The 16,933-nt window shown below is 42.7% G+C and overlaps 1 protein-coding gene across 1 annotated transcript in view; it reads right to left on the bottom strand.

The window, feature by feature from the left end:
- Window positions 1-3,460: 3,460 nt before the first annotated feature.
- LOC114634839 (microtubule-associated serine/threonine-protein kinase 4-like) overlaps window positions 3,461-16,933 on the bottom strand; it is a 311,910-nt gene continuing 298,437 nt past the window's right edge. Inside the window, exons 4-5 of the mRNA XM_028783438.1 lie at window positions 3,870-3,901; window positions 3,461-3,524 (exon numbers count right to left, since the gene is read on the bottom strand). Coding sequence (XP_028639271.1) covers window positions 3,515-3,524; window positions 3,870-3,901 — 42 coding nt within the window. The 3' untranslated portion in view covers window positions 3,461-3,514. The remainder of the gene's footprint in view (window positions 3,525-3,869; window positions 3,902-16,933) is intronic.

The following is a 16,933-nucleotide window of genomic DNA, read 5'->3' as shown; positions in this document are numbered from 1 at the left end:
TGCCAACAGAGAGAGAGAGAGAGAGGTGACCAGCCAAATAAAAATCATGTCAGGAGAGTTTGTGTGTCTCAGACTGAATTGATGACACCAAGGATATAGAATCTGCCACTCTGCCAGAGGATCTCTGTTCCAGCAGACAGGCTTGGTGAAAGGCGCTACAGAGATCTAGCTGAATCCATGTATTCTGTAAGAGGCTACCCAACGAGTGGGAGGTAGGCTTGGGTCTATTCCACAAATGGATACTGGAGACATTCCTGCACCAGGCATCCTGCTTGGCAGGGAGAACAGCCAGAATCAAGTTCTGAAGCTCAAAATTATAATTCATCACTGAAAGCACAATGATCTCATTTTTCCTCCTTGCCTACCTGCTGGCAGCATATCAGAAGCAGTTTTAAGGGCCCTGAAACCTCTGCACACAATTTAGTGAATGCTCTGTCATTAGCCCATAGTGTTCAACACAGGAACCTTCCAAGTATTATAAAATTGCAGCCATTTGTGGCGATCTTCATCAAGAGATCAAGAAACAAAATATAGTTATGATCCATCCTCATATTTGAAATAGAGTTTTAAAAGATCTATTTAAGTTATTTTTACCCTTGGGTAAGGGTTTGGTTCAAAGCTTGAATTGCACTTTCATACAATCAAGAAAATTAAGTCATAGATGTAATATCTTCTATGTATACCTACATACTTAGCACCACAGCCCCATTAGTGCTACACATAGCTCCTCCCTATAAGAGCCACATAAATGCCATCTCTGGCACTTTCTATAGTAGCAACTTTTCACACAAAGCTGCTCCCCATGCACGCCTCACACTTCTACAGTAAGGGTGTTTGGAAACAGGGGGATTTTGTTGCATCCCTTTCCATTTCATAATGGAGATGTTGCCTTCTCTCTGGGACTTGTTCATCAACGTATTGGTCTCAATATTTAACCTTCTACATAGCATTCCTTTGCATAGCTCTAACAATCTCATGATTCTGACAGACTGCAAGGAGAGATGGAACACAGAGTGAGGTAACTTAAGCTCCGAAGAAACGGAAGGAAAAGACTGCTCCGAGAATCAGAGATCCAAAGCCTTCGTTGAATGGAAAAGCGAAGCTAAAATCCACCTAATACAGCAAGCTGGCACAGAGATAAGATTTGAGGCCTTAAAGAAGATTAGAGCACTGGGAAGCCTCAGGGGAGACTTAGCCCAGGTCACATTTTATCTAGCAACATCCTGCCTAGAAGGCAGTTCCCTTGGCTTTTCTTGCCTCTTGTTCTAGCACTACAGGATAAAGGTCTTCATCAACTCTGGCACCTTTTTAACTTTATATGAGACCACAGAGTCTTCATGTGAGCGCCCTTCAAAATGACTGCAAAAAGTTAGAAAACTAAATTATATTGTCTAGAAATTATCATTTGCTTTCATAATCTCTCAATCATAAAAGGCATATTTTTCTCCTTTTTATTTATGAAAAATTTATTTTTAAATGTGGCATATGTGAGTTTTTTTGGACTGCAAAAAAGTTATTTTTTATAAAAGTTATTTTTAGCATATTCAAAACAAAACTCAAAAAAATCTCAAACAAGGCTAACAGATTCTATAAGTTTCAAAGCAGCAGAAATGCAATTCTAAAATAAAAACTTCAGGATGTACAAATTAGAAGCAGGAGATACATCAAGCCAAAGTGACTCTCTCTGAGGCACAGTCCCTCTGACAAGTTCAGTCTTTCGACTTTGGGGGCAAGGACAGTAAGGCCTGAACTGTGCCCTGTGTAGTTGCTCACTGCTAACCCAGAAAGCGAAAAGAGTCAACCCAACAGCAAGGGGCCGGAGGGATGGTCCAGGCTTCCTGCAAAAGAGCACAGAGTTGAAAGCCTTTGCTAGAAGACATCTTTGCAGTACACAAGGTGAGAAAGTGGAAGTAAAACAATCATGTACTGTGACACTGGCTGAAGCCAGCACTTCAAAAAGCTTTGCTGTCTTCTTCCATTATGCTTGTGTTAAAATGAACCTGCCACTTGTTTTAAACGCATTTCTTTTTCTTGGTGTCATGAAGGACTGCAGATGCAGAGAATAATTACTGGCTCTCTGTGTGGCATTCACTGAGGATGCTGAAGGCTGTGGGGCTCTGCACAGCTATATCATCAGACATTGTCAATTCTTTGAGGGTGACTGTAGTCAATATAAAACTGTGTTTATTTGGGGGCTGATCCATTTGGAATTACTAATTTTCACAAAATTCACTGAAATTGGAGGCCTTGTGTTAACCTCCACCACCTGTTTCATTCTACCACCCAATAAATCAATTGGCTTTTATTAGAGAAGGGACCTTAAATGCTCTATATAATTCAAGGTGCAGGCTCCAAATACATTTCATTATCCTTTTTTTTTTTAAGCAATGATTCTATTTTTTTCTCAAGTGAAGGAATGTATGTATTTTTTCCCTCTATCATGTGTCTTCACATGGATTCACGGCTATCAGCTAAAATGAACAGAACTCAGACCTCACCATGAAAGCAACATTTAGCTCTTAAATAGATATGACAAATTTAATTCCTTAATGCGTATGAGCTTTTGATAGTTGTTGGAAATATACTAACAAATCTATGGAAAACCAATATAAAGGCTAAAACAAAATCTGACCAAATTTCTAAGATTTTAAAACAAAGTATCAGAGAACAATTCAGGCTGCTTAAGAACGAAATAAAAAGTATAGGGAAAGTAAGCCTGCTGGCCTGCAAAGGGCTCTCATGCAGTTTTTCTACTTTTCTCACCTCTGATTTCTCATTGTGATGAGAAATATCACAAGTTTGAGTTTGGGGAACAGGGTCATAACCATGACCCAGGAAGGGAACGCATTTAATCCCAAGGGTCCTTCTGAATGAAGGATGGGACTGTTCATCTCCAGCTAGGAAGTGAGGCCAGGAGCTGGAGTCAGTCAGTCGAGGCAGTTTAAGCTTGCAGTCTAAGAAAACAGAATGGTTTAGAAAGCCCAGGACAGCTGAGGCTACACAGAGAAACTGTATCTCGAAACAAAACAAAACAAATGAAAACAAACAACAACAAAAGTTTTAAAAAGTTCACAAATGATGCTGTTTAAGTTTCATCAAAAGATGAAGACAGTGAACACACAGTTTCTGATTCATCCACAGTGAGATTAGCCAGTCTTATCTTAAATACTCCATTTTAAGAGGAACCGTACCACAGACTTCAACACAAACCTGATAGAAAACCCCGAAAGTTCAAATGCATCCCGTACAGAGTGCTAACAGCAAGAAGGCCAATCTATAGGTAGTAAAGCATTAAGGGACAAGTTCACTCTGGAAATGGCTGTTGAATGAAACTATGATCTACACAAGTATAGAATTAGCCTTAAAAATGAGAGGTGGAGACACAGTACAAAGAATCAAGTCAAGGTCTGCACATCTGCCATTTTAATAAAAGGGTGCTATATGCATCATTTCAACAAGAGTGGATCTAGCAGCAGGAAGTGTGGCTCACTCAAAGACTTCATCCATTCAAGTGTCAAAAAAATCTGCAACAAAGAACAACCACAGATTTCACAAATATATGGAAACGCATTAACTCCTGATTCAGGATACTTTGTGTTAGCTGCAGATCAGATCACATTTTGCTTGGCCATATAACTGAATTTTTAAGATCCTCCTAGGAGTTAGTAAGAGTTTATAATGCCCATACACAGATCCAGCAAATTAGAATGAAATCACTACTCTTTGCCTTTTATAAATAAATGTATGTTGTTTGGTTGATTCATTAATCTTTCAATCACTATCAAATGACCACGTTATACAATCACCAATAATGATCATATTACACACAAGGCAAAAAGAGATTGAGGAAAGAGAGTCCTTGTACTTACAGACTTCCTCTTCGGGGCAGGCTCAGCTCCTTCTGCAAAAGAAAAGAGAAAACACACATGGGAGATGCCACACCAGACAAAGTCACCGGGACATTAAGTAATATGAATGGACATTATCAGACTCAATTTGTCCTTGTCAAGACACCAAAGACTTCGATGACATAATTTTAGGTTGGATCTCTCTCAACACCACTCTTGCTGTGGAAAAGAGCTCTGAGGAGGAAGTTTATACTACAAACAGCTGATCTGATTAAGAAGCCTAAAACCATTTGATCAGGGCCACTTGATTGAATACTGAACTGAATTGTACTGTCCCATAACTGAGGAAAGTCTGAAGGACCAGGGGGTCTATTTAGACCAGCAATAGACAGAAGCAGGAGAGATTTCAGAGCATTATAGTTAACCGAAAGGTGATATGAAAAGGGCAATTAGATTATTAAGTCAGGCCAGCTTACCCTCCAAGGAAACAAATTCAGGCAAAACGCTACACATACCAAATATCACTCTGTTACTTGAAAGGGAGCCTGCAACTGGATTTTCTTCTGGAATTACTTCTCAAAAGGAGTGCTATTTCTTTCTTAGGTATTGAAAAGTAGGTTAATGAACCTCTAAAAGGTAACCAGACAGCCACAATTCCCAGTGTTTATAGTTCTAAAGTGCACTCCCACACTTACCTCATTATCTACAGAATCACAGAGAGGCAAGGAAACAACAACATAAACCCCTCACAACCATCCCTGTAAGCAAACAAACCACACACAAAATACTGACTCAGACATATTCCATCCACTACAGACATTCCAGAGGCCCTGCTCCTGACAGATTACTTGATGACAGTAATTAAAGAACCCGGAGCCATGAGTCCGAGGCCACCTTAAACTCAAAATTCAGTACACTACAAATTCCGAAGAGGCTGAATTTGACCATTCATTCCCAGAATGATGCTCATTTTTGGTGTTTTCTAGAAGCTTCAGCATCGTCTTTGGAAAGGTGTCCCCACCCCCGCCCCATCCCCGGCTTCACACTCACCTTGCCTGCCCTCTATTTTTGTTGGATCCTGAATGTTTGTCATGCCCCAGACATCACTTCTAAACAGTGCAATTTACTCTAGCACAGCTTATAGAAAATGGCCTTGAGAGCATCCGAGGAGTGGCAAGGAAGATATGTGGCAAGGTCTTAAGACATAAAGATACCTCCCTGCCAACTTATAAATTGTTCCCACATGGAGTTACCATAATGTATCACTGGTTAGTGCTGGGGAGAACAATCAGTAATTTAAGAAATGAAGCACCTTCCTCCCCCAGAGCGAACATCTTCTTTGTTTGTTTTTACATTTCCCCCCTTGAATTTTTGATTATCTGCCAAGAAATTGCAGTGCTTGTTAATGCTGGCTTCCTGATTCTAAAGCAGAAATGCACCTCTATCCGCTGATGACAAGAGGACAGTCTTTAACCAGGATAGTCTCCTCAGGGGCTGAAATGCACACAGAAAACCAATGAACAATTTTCTGTATATGAATCTTTGATTAAGCAAACACTAGAAATTAGTTTTGTATTTGGCCTTAAAAAAAAAAAAAACAATTCCCTAAAAGTCATAACTCATTAGATTGTGTTTTCCAGGAAAGAACTGACACACCTTGTTCAGCAAAAGGTCTACAGCCTAAAAGGTTATCATTGCTCCGGCAGAAACTTGATCAGACGGCAGCATAGATAATACCAGAGGTATCAAATATCTGTGTGTGTGTGTGTGTGTAGCAAGTAATAAATAAATAAATAAATAAATAAATAAATAAATAAATAAATAAAATACCGGATGTATCAAATATATAAATATATATAGTGAGTAATAAATCCGACGCTATATCAACTATATATGCAAATAGAGAAGTCGGAAGACAGAAGAGGGAAAGGCTGAGTGGGTAGCTGATGGCTCAATCAATCATATTTCTCGAAACAAGCCAATCATGAACTGGCTGTTTTGCTCCCGGAAAAAGCTGCTGAAAAGGCAAGATAAGGGGATAAGAACCGACTCTGTTTTTAATCAGAAGTCTTTCCAGTAGGCCTAGAGTTACAAGTTCTAAATAAGGAGAAAGATTGCAGTGGTTTGCATGGCTCCCCTGCACCCCAGGATGGCACCTGAGCCTCCAGGGTGAGGAGCAGAGGACATTTAATAGGGCCACTGTCAGCTGACCTGGAGCCACCATGCTAACCAAGCTGGAGGAGCTAATCCACCTGACGGCTTGAATGTCAGGCTCAGGATGGGAAACTCAATTTGGTAGCAAATTGGAATCAGATGTGATGGTAATAAAGTGAGAGAAATGAATACGCCGTGGCCAAGACCTTGTGAACAGTAGCTGCCTGAGTCTGCAAATATCAGGAGGTCAGCAATTGCAGGCTGGGCAGGCGGTGGCTACTGCCCTAACGTATGGAGACCACACGCTGATAAATCAGCACAGGTCAGACCCAAATGAACAGCATCGGGGCGTTTTACAGCCCATGCCCCCACGGTACTCCATGTGTGTGTCTTCATTCTTTCCTTACTGCCGGGATAAGGTCACTAACGCATACGCAGATAATTAGGTAAGATGTGTGTGTTGGCCCAGGTCATAAACCAAAGCTAGCATTTGGTATATAGGGCATATGTGTTAAAGGCCGTATTAGGCAAGAACTGGAGGTGTGTCAGGGAACGGGATACAAAGGAAATGAAGGGGCAAGAAGCATCTTTATGAACTAAATATGCTTATTATTTCCAGATTAAGAACATATTTAAGAAGATTGAAGTATTATTCTCGTGGATACTGGTTACTCAGTGACTTTGTTTTATTTATTGATCAATTGATTGATTGGTGGGGGGAGGTTGTTATTTTAGTTTTTGTTTTGAAACAGAGTCTCGGGTTGTAGCCTAGATTGGCAATGTCCTGCCTCAGTCTCTCAAGTGCTAAGAGCCAATGTATTTGTTCTCAGTGACTTAATATATTTCAGACTGCTTATTTATCAATATTTTCTTAATATATAGTTTGTTCCATTTCTAAGAATGTTAAATTGTTAACTTGAAAATTAGTATGAAGTATAAATAACTTTTTTTGAGACGTCTTTTTCTTGAGATTTCTCAGTAAGACTGAGCATGGCCTTGAACAGTGTGCTCACACATAACCCCAGCACCAAGGAGGCTGAGGCAGGAAGATTTTTTAATCCCAAGAGATGGAAGCCACTCTGGGCTATATATAGCAAGAGCCATATCTCAAAAAAAAAAAAAAAAAGACTAAGCAGAGGGACTGAGGATTTTTTTTAAGTTTTTTTTTTTCTCAAATTTAAGAAGAAAATTCATGCAGAGTTCAGGATGACAAGAGAAATTCAACAGGTGTGAGCCTTTACCAGCCAGCCTCAGCCTCAAATGGGGGAAAATGGCTTGCAAGGAAGACGGCATGAGGTATTTCCATATGAAGAATGTGTCTGTCTACACTGTATTAAAGAGCTAGGTGTGGGCCACAGAACATAAAGAAAACTCACAGCGGAGTCAAAATTAGGAACCCGGGGTCCTTTTGGAATTTGATGGAACAGAAGCTTGGCATGAATGTGTAACAAACACCAAGACTGTCGTCCATTGCGTTGTCACTGTGAAGTGTCTGCATAGGTAGATGGATGTATAAATATGGGTTTAAGAACAGGGCTGGGGCTCCAGAGAGTCTGGAATCCTCAGCATGTAAGACGGCATGGAGAGCAATGAGCCTGGGGGAGGCGGGTGCGTAGGGAACTGAGAAGAGTTGGAAGAAGGAGATGAAACAGCCAGGACAAGATCCCGAGAAGCATTCACGGAAAGGATCTGGTCGCTAAGGAGCAGCAGAAGAGACCCGGTCTCCTCAAATCGATAGAAACTGAAGCAGCCTGACCTTACTTTGTGGGCCCAAACCAGCAATTTCTATGGCAACACGACGACTATGTCAGAAACTGGGTCAGAACCAGCAAGTTTAAGTCCGAGAACACTACTTACTCGGCACAAGCACTCTTAATGCACCTTGAAAGGGAAAGGTGTCAGAGAGCGCCTCCTACCGGTTGTACTTCTGTCTCCCTGTCTTTATCTCATGGCTCCTGGCAGGTTCCTAAGGCAGGCGGTTGGTTGCTTCTGGGTCTCTTGATCCAGCTGCCAACAGGGCAATCAGAAGAAATATGAGCTTTCCTCATGAGCACAAAGAGAAGTAGGGCAAAAGCCACCAAATTCAGACACGGGGAACTCTTCCAAGACGGAGACTGCAGCTTGCCTCCCCGAAAACCTGAAAACGAGCAGGGCAGAAACCAGAACTACCCACAAGTACTTTCCAGAAAGGAGCAGGTCGAGTGGTCCTGTGCTTCCCTGTAGCTCTCCCCTTAGACACTGGCATCTTTATCTTCTCACTGATGGTTATGATATGCACTGGTCACTCTCTCCCTATTCAGAGAGTTCAAAGAGCCAGGGTATATACACACTAGGGGCATATCTAGCCATAGATGGGAACCATGAGGTGGAGGACAGAACAAAATAAAACCTAGTTAAAGGCTACTCAGGGAAACAGATCCAGACTCTCAATGAACCAAGAGGTATCAGCAGGTGCAAGATTGCGCAGTCTATCAACCACCAACCAAAGAATACACATGGAGGTTTCCATGGCTCCAGCTGCATATGTAGCAGAGGATGGCCTTATCTGGCATCAATGGGAGGGGAGGCCCTTGGTTCTGTGAAGGCTTAATGGTCCAGCATTGGGGAATTCTAGAGTGGTGAGGCGGGAATGAGTGAGTGGGTGGGGGAACACCCTCATAGCATAGAAACAGGGGAGAGCGGGGTGGGATAGGGGGTTTGTGGAGGGGAAACCAGGAAGAGGGATAACATTTGAAATGTAAATAAATAAAATAACCAATAAAAAATTTTTAAAAAGATTTTGCTGTCTAACCTGGATGTGTAAATGCTAACCGGGGGCTGAAAATGACGGGGAGATGTAACTCTGCTGAAGCAGAAGTTCTGAGCGCTGGTTGACTTGGCTGAAGTAGAGATTCTGAAACCGGACTACACAGTAATGTCACCCAGGGAGCTTTAAAGAAATCCAGTGCCTAAGCGTGACCCCTAGAGAGCCAGAGAGGAGGAAACACTGTTTGTAGCAATTGTTTATTAGAGGTTAGTTATTTCAAATGCCTTTAAAGACTACTGGTTTGTATAAACTTTTTACCTTAAGATTTTTTTCCCTTTAGGGAATAGTGATTTCCTAGGCTGTCACTTAAGCAGCAAGGGCTGAGCTGTGATGTTATTTCCGGTGTGGGTGGGAAGTGATATAGGTGAAGGACCTATAGCCCCTATGCACTGGGGCACCATTCCACAGCAGAATGCTCACTGCTGAACACAGTGGGAAAGCAGCCAGGGGTGGGTTCATCCAGAGACCAGCTATCTACAGGAATGCTCTGGCCACTTTCTTGACTCTGTCACCAAGAGTTAGGTGACAGTAGAGGCAGAGGACAGTAAGGCTTGTATCAAAGATCTGGATCTCACATAGTACTTCCTGATGAACCAGAGCAGAAGGCAAACTTGGTTCTTAAACCTCGAAAGCTTCAGGTAACTTCAGGTAAAGTTAGCTTTCAGATAACTGCCCTGAGAGCAAAGAAGAACTGAGACACCAAGACCACAACGATGAGGTCTGAATTGAGTACAGGATACCAAAGCAGCCCCTCATTTCTGGCAGGATTTATTTATTTTTCTTTCTCTGCCTAAAATCATAAAACCATTGCCTGTCTGGACAGGTTACCAAGCGTCCCCAATGAGAGTCCACAGGACACCAGCAATTGACTAGAGTAACAAGCTCATCAGATAACAGTATTAAACCAAGGGCTGGGAGATGGCTTGTTTGAGTATCAATATTTGCTACATATGCCTAAGAACCTGACTTCAGATCCCCAGTATTCACCTAAAAAGTCAGGTGTGGTCATATATACCTGTGAACCCAGAACTACGGGGGTGGAGACAGTAGAATTACTGGGGCTTGTTGGCTGCTAAATTAGCTCTAGGCTCAATGAGAGTCCCTGTTTCCAGAGATAAGGGTAGTGACAGAACAGGACACCCAATGTCCTCTTCTGGCCTTAGCTCACATGCATAGGTGCACATACACCCCTCCACATACAAACCACATGCACGTAACATGTAATATATCACACACACACACACACACACACACACACACTTTGTCATCACCACCACCACCACTAGCACACCACCAGCAGCATTATCCTTCTCTGATATCATTTTCCCCAATCTAACCATTGTGAAAATAAGATGATGTTAGAGCACTTTACACTGATCCAACAAAGTACCTGAGGCTGAGGAATTCTTTAACATAAAGTGTTTGTGCAGTTCACAGTTTTGAAGGCTGTGAGAGAATCTCTGTGTGTCATGGTGAGTGGCCAGTGAATAGAGCATGTGCAGAATAGAGTTCATGGTGAAATAAAAAACCAGAGGGATCCAGGGGCCTCTCCTCCCCTCCCCTCCCCTCCCCTCCCCTCCCCTCCCTTCCCCTCCCTTCCCCTCCCTTCCCCTCCTCTTTTAAATAACAACCCACTCCAGTAGGATCTAAGGTCCCATAAGAAGTGCAGTAACCCCTCTTGCAGATGGCATCCTGCATATGGCCACACCACTCTGAACACACCTCATCTCCCATGAAGATGGCATCCCTGATGACCTAATTACTTCTCAGTACGTTCTACCTCATAAAGGTCTCCTGTCCATGCCCAGGGCCAAGCATTCAAGACAAGAACTTTTTGGGGGAACACAGAGAGGTGACAGGAGAGGTTGAGCGATGGGGGCTGATGAAAATACAATTGGGGCGATTTGTCAATGATGGTGATAATGGCAAGATGAGGAGGACAAAGTGGACACCAGCTTTGTCCCTAGCACAACCGAAACAGGCACATTTAAAAGGCAAAACTGAAGTTATTCACTTGAGGTTCTATAAATTCGGTTACTGAGAAAGAAAAAAATCTTCTGCCAAGGGTGAAGACAAGGGCACATTTGGGGATTAAAGCAAGCGAAATGGGTTTTCTTTATTCAATCACACACTTTTTAGTAAAGGTTGACATGGCAGAGAGCATGCCAGCTCTGGGGATAAAGGACTTCACTCAGTGGAAAATGCAGTGTGAAAGGGTCTGGGATGGAGGAGGATTCTTCAATGTATTCAACAGCAAAGGATAAGCATGCTGGGTTTCCTTTGAGGAAGGCCAGCACTGTTTCTTGCCCACAGATCACTGATATGCAAAAAGGCAACTTGTAATATAACCAATACAAGCCTTAGCCTCCAGAACAGTGGTTGTCAACCTGCGGAAGGGGGTCGCGACTCCTTTGGGGGTCGAATGTTTCTTTTATAGGGGTTTCTTAAGGCCATTTAAAAACACAGATATTTACATTACGGTTCATAACAGTAGCAAAATTACAGTTATGAAGTACCAATGAAAATAATTTTATGGTTGGGGTCACCTCGTAAGGGACTGTATTAAAGGGTCGCAGCATTAGAATGGTTGAGAACCACTGTACCAGAGAAAGCTCTGAACTAGTTAAGCAAGTAACAAAGCTTATTTTCCTGGGTCATAGAAATGAGTTGAGAGATAGCAAGTGGCCCGTCTAAGCAAAGCAGATGTAAAGTTGTAGGAGGAGCTAAGGTGGGAGGAGTAAGGAGAGGAAGAAGAGGAGTAAGGAGGAAAGGAGGAGAAGGAAGAGGAGGAGCTAAGAGGGAGGAATGAGGGAGAGGGGACCATAGAGGCAGATGTTCACCTGTCTGTAGCAGTCAAAGGTAGTTGGTATATCTAGGTTGTGTATTGGGTTACACTTCTGATTCTATGGGCATCTTATTACTGATCATTACCAAATATATAAGCTTTTGGAAAATTTAAGCATTAGAGTCTCATTTTCCTATTGGGCCCATGTGGATGGCGGGATGGTCTGGGCAATGCCCAGCCTTGTGGAGACAGTGTGGAAGATTGGCAAGCCATCTCCCATGCTGACATCTCGTGGGTGGCAGGGCTGGTGTTTCTGGCAGGCCATTTCTAGCTGTGGTGCCCATGTGGCCTCAGGCGCTAGGCAGAGCCGCCGCAGCTTAGATAGTTGGTTTGACTGGTGGCCGATTTTAAATGATTACTTCAACATAAAGTGATTCTCACTTGGGGAGCCCAGGAAAGAGTTTCATATGTCTTATCCAAGAGGTAGGAAGCTTATGATAGACATCAAAGGTGGATGCGGGGGTGGGGAGGGGGAGATGGAGAGAAATAAGGCCCAGGGTAACCCTTGTGAAGCAATGGATCCTGTCTTGGGTATTTCCAGACATTTGGGACATGTGACCCAAAGATGTCTGTTGTCGTTTAAACTGGTTGTGTTTTGTTTTTATAATTCAAAAGTTCCCAAGTGACAGATGCTCTGCTTGTGCCTGCTCCTACTACTGTAAGGTCTGGCACTGGCCAGGCAGCCTCAGGGCAGGACAGGCTGGGCGAGCACTGCACTGCAGGGAGGGAAGGTGGAGTGCAGGATGGGTGGGATTGAAGCCTTACAATGGCTGGGAAGTAGAGAAGAAAGAAAACTCAAGAGGACAGATCGCAAAGGCAAGGATGCAGCCGTATCACGGGCTATGTTCAAAGAGTCTGCACTTCTCATGTAGGCAATGGGGACACCATGGAGCACTTCAGGAGGATAACACAACCAGGTAACAAGATAAAAAAGCTCCACTCCAGCATTAGGGTGCTGCATGGCTCACAGACAGCAAATGAGTGGGAGAGGTCTTAGAGGCCTGTTCTAGCATTCTGAGAGCATGGCTGAGTGCCAGGACCAAGGATGAGGCAGAGAAAGGCAGAGTGCAGAGAGGCCGGCTGAACACAGGACCAAGCACACGGCATCTCAGGGGTTTGAGAAGACATGTTTGGCTTCTGGGAAAGTCAGAACCATGGTGGGTAAGAACAGGGTGCTACCCGGAGATGAGGGTAGGGGATGTTAGGATGCTAAAAGCACAAAGGGCTTTCAGAAGGGAACGGGTGGAAATGTAAAACGGACAAGGGAGAAGTAAAACAAGTACGTTATCAAGAGGGTCCCAGAGTATGGGACCAGGGATAAAGTTGCAAAGCCAGGGCCCCAGGCTTGTAGGAAAAGTTAGCACCCAGCATGACAAACCTCCTTTCCACTTCACACTTCTCATGGAAATGATAGGGACTGTGTGTCTATACTAAATTCATCTATATCACAGATATAGTGATGGACTCTAATGCTCAACTGTGTGTTGACAAACACTGGCTCATTTAGTCTTCACCATTATTCTTGTTTCACCAATGAAGGAATGACAGCAAAGGTCTTAGCGTGCTCTAGGCGTCACACCTGCCCAGGCCAGGGAACTGTAAGTGTCTTTCCTCACCAGGTCACAGCTGGTTGGATTTGTACCAGTCTCCTCTCACATCACTTTCCAAGGGGTTTCAGAATGGCTAACACCTGCCAGTTACATCTCTCCACAATGAGGCACTACTGACTTGGTCAGCTTCTTCTAAGCAAATTTCACACTAAATTGTTTTACAGACATTTTATTTGAAGTGCAGTCCTGAGAGCACGTTACTTTTAACACGGACTTTTCTCCAGCAGAAAAGGCGTAACAAGCCAGATAATCAGCTAACCATAAGTAAATGAGCAAGTAAAACAAGTTTCCTTTCCAGTCCATTACTGGGGCTTGGGATACTTCCTAACACATTATGCCTTTGATGTCAAAACATCCAGCTTGGGAATCAGACATGTGTGTCCTCAGTATTACCAAAGAGATGTCCACTGCACGTCTAAGTTCACACATCTCTGAGGGGATTTGAAACATCTGTGACTAACAGGGCACTTCACTGAGTGTTTATAATGTACCAAGCAACATGCACACGCTCCCTCAAGGTTAACAGCTTCAAGCCCAGTGTCATATTGCATTTTCTCATGCTCAGTTTCCCCAAGGTCATATGGAACAATCTAGGGTTTTTTTCTTCTTCTTTTTTTTTGAAACAAAAGAAGCTACAATAGGAAAAAACCAAACCCAGATCCATTGAGGTTAATATTATATATACTGTATTGAAGAGATGGCTCATTGAAGCACAAGGACTTGAGCTCAATCCTCAGAACTCATGAAAAAAACCCTGCTGTAATTTACTTATAATCCCAGTCCCGAGCAGGTAGAGACAGGGAAATAAATCTCCAGGGCTCACTGACCAATCAGCCTAGCTTCCTGGAAAGTTCCAGGCCAATGAGAGGTCCTGTTTTAAGGAAAAAAAAAAGTGTTTGGTATCCAAAGAACATCATCTGAAGCTATCTCCAGATTCCATAAGGCTATATGCACACACACACACACACACACACAGAGGGCATATACTATACAAACAAAAGAAACAGAAACCAATCATATAGCAAAAGACAAACTTAATGCCACAGCTTTAGCTCAACCCAAGGTGATGCTACGAAATGTCTTAAAGAACCTCTTCTACCCGACAAAATCAGGCTCGCCTCCACATGGCACACTCAGAACCACAACTGTGTTCTTGTGACTCTCGGTTCTGACCACTTCCCAAACTCTAGGTGCCAGCATTTTCCACCCAAATATATTGCTCAGACTCAATGAGGAAGGCCTAGATAACAAAGCTCAAGTTCAGGAGAACAGTTCAGAACCCTCCAACCTACCGTCTTGAACTTGGCCACGGTTTGTTGAAGGTTCCAGCTGAGACACATTCAACTATTCTATTAAGAGGGACAGCCTTCCGTCTGGGCACAAAATGCCAACACAAGATATTGAATTTAACTGCCTTTAAGACTATGCAAACTATAAGTTCCTTCAGCATCTGTATAAAGTTAAGGTCACTGTGAACAAGGTTTGACTTCTCTTTCTGTCATTAGAACAAACTCATGAAGCCTTTTGATAAATAAGCGTATCAACCCTGCTACTTAACTATGTGTCTTGGTCCTGGGGCAAGCCCATGACCCACAGTGAGCAGAGATAAAATGGCGGCACCACACAGCTGTGCCCCCACAAGGCCCTGCAATGCTTTCCGTTCTCCCATTTATTACCAGCAAATTACAGTAAATTCAAAATATTGATCTGCAAACCCCTATATGGGAAGAAAGTTACCATCGACTTTTATTGCTTACTGTTGGGTCCAATTCTCTGGAATCAATAAAAGCCACAATGTTCATAAGCTTCTAAGGAGAGAGTTAATATAGTGGATATGAGACACCTCTTAGAATCATTATAAATCTATAGACTTCTCCATCAGCACCATGGCAAGCATCTTCAGTGTTCAAAAGCCTTATTTGATTTCAAAGTCTTCTCATTACCCAGGAAAATGCCCTGGGAAAGAAGTGAATATCGAAGCCAGGGAAGGAAAGCAAGCAATTAGAAAAAACCCTGCCAGGCAGAACGTCTCTCTTCCCCCTCACAACTCTCATTTATTCAAACGCAAATCACCGCTCCGCCCACCGTGAATTATTAATCAGCATGGTCACTTTTTAAACAGCAGCATCTGAGTCAGACTTCACAGGAGTTTTCTTAACACTGGCTTCTAACCCCATCAGGAGAGACCAGTTTGCTTATAACCAACACAACTGCCCCTAATGTAAAGAGTCGATATCCTTTTATGAACCAATTTTAAAAATCAGATAGTAATTCAAGGGTTCCATTAAAATTACAGACAACCTTAATACAAAGGGCAAAAGGCTTTTTATAGAACCAGGAAACAGGGTAGGATGAGACTGTCCGACTAGGGATGGGACGTTTGCTCTGGGAAAATGAATCATTTTTATTTACTAAGGATACCTCACGGTTTATCCAAGCCATCACTATTCTGCAGGCCTATTTTAGTGTAGGAATTTATTGTCAGATCAGCTCAAGGGAGCACTTGAAAAACTAAATGAAGCTAATACCCACAAGTCTACTTTCTTCAGGCTATCCTCTCTATCTAAATGCAAAAGACGACACAAAATATATATGCAAAATGGATGCAGGCCATGGAGATTAATGGCTCACATATTCAAATAATCGATAATGTGAATGTAAGCCTCTAACAGAGCCAAAATTTATTGTAAAGAGATGGCTCAGTAACATAAACAATTGACTTGGATGTATTTCACCAAGGAAGTAATAGATCCTATTTGTGACAGGGTAAAGAATCTGACATTTTTATGTTATTTTTAAAGACTTATTTTATTTCTAAGTGAGTGTGTGTGTGCTTGTATGTGGTGTGTGTAGTATCTATGTGTGTGATGTATGTGTATGGGATATGTGCATATATATGTGGTGTGTGTGTGTTATGTGTATATGTATGTGGTGCATGCATATGTGTGTGTGTGTGTGATTGTGTACCTGTGAATACCGATGCCCTCAGAACTCAGAAGTAGCAGACCACCTTGGAGCTGGAATTTCAGGTACTTGTAAGCTCCTCCCCCCCCCCCATGTAGATGCTAGAAAGTCAACTCAAGTCCTGTGAAAAAAGCAGTAAGTACTCTTAAGTATTAAGCCATCTCTCCAGCATCCAGACCTTGACTTTTACCCCTTTCTTCTCTTTATATTTAGTGTTTTCTCTAATGTAAAGCTGGAGGCATGCTAGTATTGGGACCTATGTGAAAGATGGACACCCTGTTTCCTACTTCACATCTTCATCCCAGTACCACTGGCAAAAATGGTGCTGCCATGGCTGCTTACCATGTGTGTTCTCACTGGCTGCCTGGAAGCCTTACCAACACCCTGTAGTATGGTAAGATTATCAGTACTTTCCAAATAGGGCAGTTGAATCTTAGAAAATTCTATGCTTCTGGGCAGTGGTGGTTCATGCCTTTAATCCCAGCACTTGGGAAGGAGGAGGATGATCTCTCTGAGTTGGGGGCTAGCCTGGTCTACAAGAGGTTTAGGACAGCTATAGCTACAATGAGAAACCCTGTCTTGAAAAACAAAATAAAAATAGAAAAGAAAGAAAGAAAGAAAGAAAGAAAGAAAGAAAGAAAGAAAGAAAGAAAGAAAGACAGACAGGAAGGAAGGAAGGAAGGAAGGAAGGAAGGAAGGAAGGAAG

The sequence above is a fragment of the Grammomys surdaster genome, unplaced genomic scaffold (assembly GCF_004785775.1).
Source record: "Grammomys surdaster isolate TR1022 unplaced genomic scaffold, NIH_TR_1.0 99, whole genome shotgun sequence".
Lineage (NCBI taxonomy): Eukaryota > Metazoa > Chordata > Mammalia > Rodentia > Muridae > Grammomys > Grammomys surdaster.
The sequence above is the reverse complement of the archived record's forward strand: the minus strand, read 5'-3'. Positions and strand labels throughout refer to the sequence as shown.